Source organism: Photinus pyralis, unplaced genomic scaffold (genome assembly GCF_008802855.1).
Source record: "Photinus pyralis isolate 1611_PpyrPB1 unplaced genomic scaffold, Ppyr1.3 Ppyr1.4_LG5, whole genome shotgun sequence".
Taxonomy (NCBI): domain Eukaryota; kingdom Metazoa; phylum Arthropoda; class Insecta; order Coleoptera; family Lampyridae; genus Photinus; species Photinus pyralis.
The window spans coordinates 34,145,862-34,149,111 of record NW_022170596.1 but is presented as its reverse complement, the minus strand read 5'-3'; the positions used below and the strand labels follow the sequence as shown (position 1 = coordinate 34,149,111).

Sequence of the window (3,250 nt, the reverse complement as noted above, 5' to 3'; positions counted from 1 at the left end):
TAATAATAATGTGTTTATTTCCACCAAATTAAAGAAATGGAAACCACAGGGGTTAAAAAAATGGAAACCACAGGGGTTATCGGTTCAGTTGCTGCACAGGCAGGTTCTGATCTTCTACCGACTCCCTGAATACAATTAGAATTAACATAATCAAGTAATGCTTATAACTGAGTAATATAATAAAAAGGAAAATATGAAATAGTAATAAATGCACATAGGAGTAACTAAATGAGAGTGAGATGAAAAGAGATTGAGTAATATACTAAGAAAGGCGGACAAAGAGACGAGAGACAAGTTAAACAAGATAGATATGAATGACAATCTACAACGTACGTACAGAGTCATGGGCTAATATTTGACGCAATTTAATTTTGAAATACTGCGGAGAAAGGGGCTTAATCAAATCTGGAACAGACGAATATACTTTAAAAATATTATAACTAAAAGATCTCTTGTACATTTCTGTGTGATGAGAGGGTGGAGTAATCCCACCACTAAACCGTAAATTTAAGTTGTGAACATCGGTTCTAAAAGATATTTTGCGGTATAAATATGGAGGAGATTTGTTCCAGATAATTTTATGATACATACACCCCGCAGTAAACAGTCGCCTATCCCTCATGCTGAACCAGCGTAATTCTTTTAGTTTGGAAGATACTCGATCAAACTTCCTAAGAACAAATACTAGTCTAATGCAGGAGTTTTGTACTCGCTGTATTCTTGCAGACATATCCTGAGTGATGCACGGACCGTAGACTTGCGAACAGTAATTAAAGTGGCTTAGTACCAGCGCGTTACAGAGTTGAGCTTTTAAAGTTTGGGACAAGTAATGCCTATGGGGAAAGATGCATTAAAAATTTGCATATGCTCTCTGAATGTAGCTACTGAGTAATTTGTTGTATCTAAACGAATTGTCTATCATTATTCCTAAATTTTTTGCTTCCTCCTTTAGTGCAACAGCTTTGTCGCCAATTCTGAATTTTACCAAATGTTTCAAGTCGGTGACTTTCTGCTTGTTACCAAACAACATGACTGCCGATTTTAGAGGATTGAGAACCAGCGAGTGCTCCAATGAAGCCCTTTCAATAGCCTTAAGGTCACTTTGAATCAGATTTAGCGCTTCGTGTAAATGTTCACTTTTAAAGGAGTGGTACAACTGCATGTCGTCTGCATACATGTGAACTAGACACGTCTTAGGAACTGATGTATAAAACAAAGTATATATAGTGAACAATAAGGGGCCAAGAATATACCCTTGCGGCACACCCCTAGATAGTTCCCTGTACCCAGATGACTTACCCATTAAAGTAACGCACTGTGACCTGCCCGTTAGGTAGCTATGAAGTAATGAGGTAGCATTAGGAGAAAGACCTGTAGCACGTAAGATGGAAATTGCAGTTTGGTGATTAATTGTATCGAATGCTCTACTGAAATCCAAGAGTAGCAATATGGACATCTTGTTCTCATCCTTAGCTTTCAGTAAATCATCCGTAACATTTAGTAGTGCAGTGGTGCAGCTATAACCAGGCCGAAACCCTGATTGATTGTCAGGGAGAATGTTATTCTGGGTCAAGTAACAACGTAGTTGGCCGTCCACTATCTTTTCGAAAACTTTTGACAGTACGGGCAGTAGACTGATTGGGCGTAAGTCGCTGAATTTATCTGCTTTAGCTCCTTTGATGATAGGAATTACTATTGCCTTCTTCCAAAGGGTTGGAAATGTGTTAGTAAGTAAGCAATAATTAATTATATGAGCCACATACGGCAAAATGTTAGGACAAAATAGTTTAATAATGTCAACGTTTAGTCCATCCCAACCAGCACATTTCGTTTTAATACTATTGATAATCTTGGCAATCGTAGGTACATCGATAACGGAAAATTCAAAATTGACCACAATTTGAGATGAGGAAACACAATAGTCGTCAATATTAAACTAATCGCCAGCAACAATGGGAATATTATCAACAAAGTAATCATTTATCTCATCAGCCCGTTGAAGATGCGGAGGAATTAATTTCTCCTTATTGGCAACAACTTTTAATTTTTTAAGCTCTCTCCATAAGACTTTAGGGTCATTTCCTCTAAGTTTAAATTCAACAAACGCTTTTTTTTCCAACTTTACAGTTTTGTTGGTGAGATTACGAAGCGCTTTATAGTATTCCCACTGCTGTGGAGATTTGGTTTGCTTGAATTTACAGTAAGCTTTGTCCCTTAGACGCATTAAGTATTTCGTGTTATCAGATAACCACGGAGCATGGGGTTTGGTTTCTTTTGATTTGAGTGGATATAATGTTAAAATCGTCTCCGCAGCAGAGCAAGCAATACATAATCTTCCACTGCGATTACGAGGACTGACGGTACAGCATAAAACAACACATTACTATAGAAACGACAATAGCTGTAATTTAGGTAGTGAAAAATCGTCGCTCATAATTTCGTTTGTAATTTCTTGTAGTTGAATTTAAAATTACCTACCCCAGTGAAGTCGACGAAAAAACGTTGTATGCAATTCATGTATAAATCGGCGATTATTGGTTCGTTCGAATTTAGTCCACGAGCGCAGCGAGTCACTCACTCACCAATAAAACGCCTCATTTATACACTCATTGCATAAATAACTATTTATACACTCAAATGCGTGCGAAAAAGAGCCTTTAAAACACACGTGCTTTAAAGTTGCTAAGTAACGATACTTCAAGTATGACTTTTGAAACTGTCATCTGAGTGAAATAACAAATTTTCTTAGGTCGCTTTCTGTAAATGCAGAACATTTCTTTGGCTTGTACATATCCTTTGGTTGAAACTTTCACAAACGCGCGTAATTTAGGGTATGCTTCCAAATCTGTTCCACTTTTTAATCGCAGCATTGCTTTAAAGTTTTGAATGAATGCACCAAAATATAGAAGATAAATACCTTTGACATTTCCTTCATATATGCCAGCATTATGGATGCATTTAAGACTGTATTCGTAAGTAACTTCCTATTCATCCATGGAAACAACTTTTCATATTCTTTATAATAGGCTTTACTGGAGTTGGATTTTACACCTACTAACGTTTGTTTAGATTTTACAACAATCGATTTAATGGACGGTGTATTATCTTTTTCAACGGAAATCGTTTAATTCACAAAGACGATGATTTTTATAAGCAAACTTCAAGTGACATTTCCATGGCAATCGTGAAATTACGAACACCCAGCCCACTTAATTAGACATGTATTCGAGTATAACGTCAATATGACTTC

The 3,250-nt window shown here is 36.7% G+C and overlaps 1 protein-coding gene across 1 annotated transcript in view; it reads right to left on the bottom strand.

Annotated features, from left to right (window-relative positions):
- Window positions 1-1,177, bottom strand: part of LOC116170699 (proline-rich extensin-like protein EPR1) — a 4,341-nt gene extending 3,164 nt beyond the window's left edge. The window contains exon 1 of the mRNA XM_031487203.1: window positions 886-1,177. Coding sequence (XP_031343063.1) covers window positions 886-1,177 — 292 coding nt within the window. The remainder of the gene's footprint in view (window positions 1-885) is intronic.
- Between the last annotated feature and the right edge of the window lie 2,073 nt (window positions 1,178-3,250).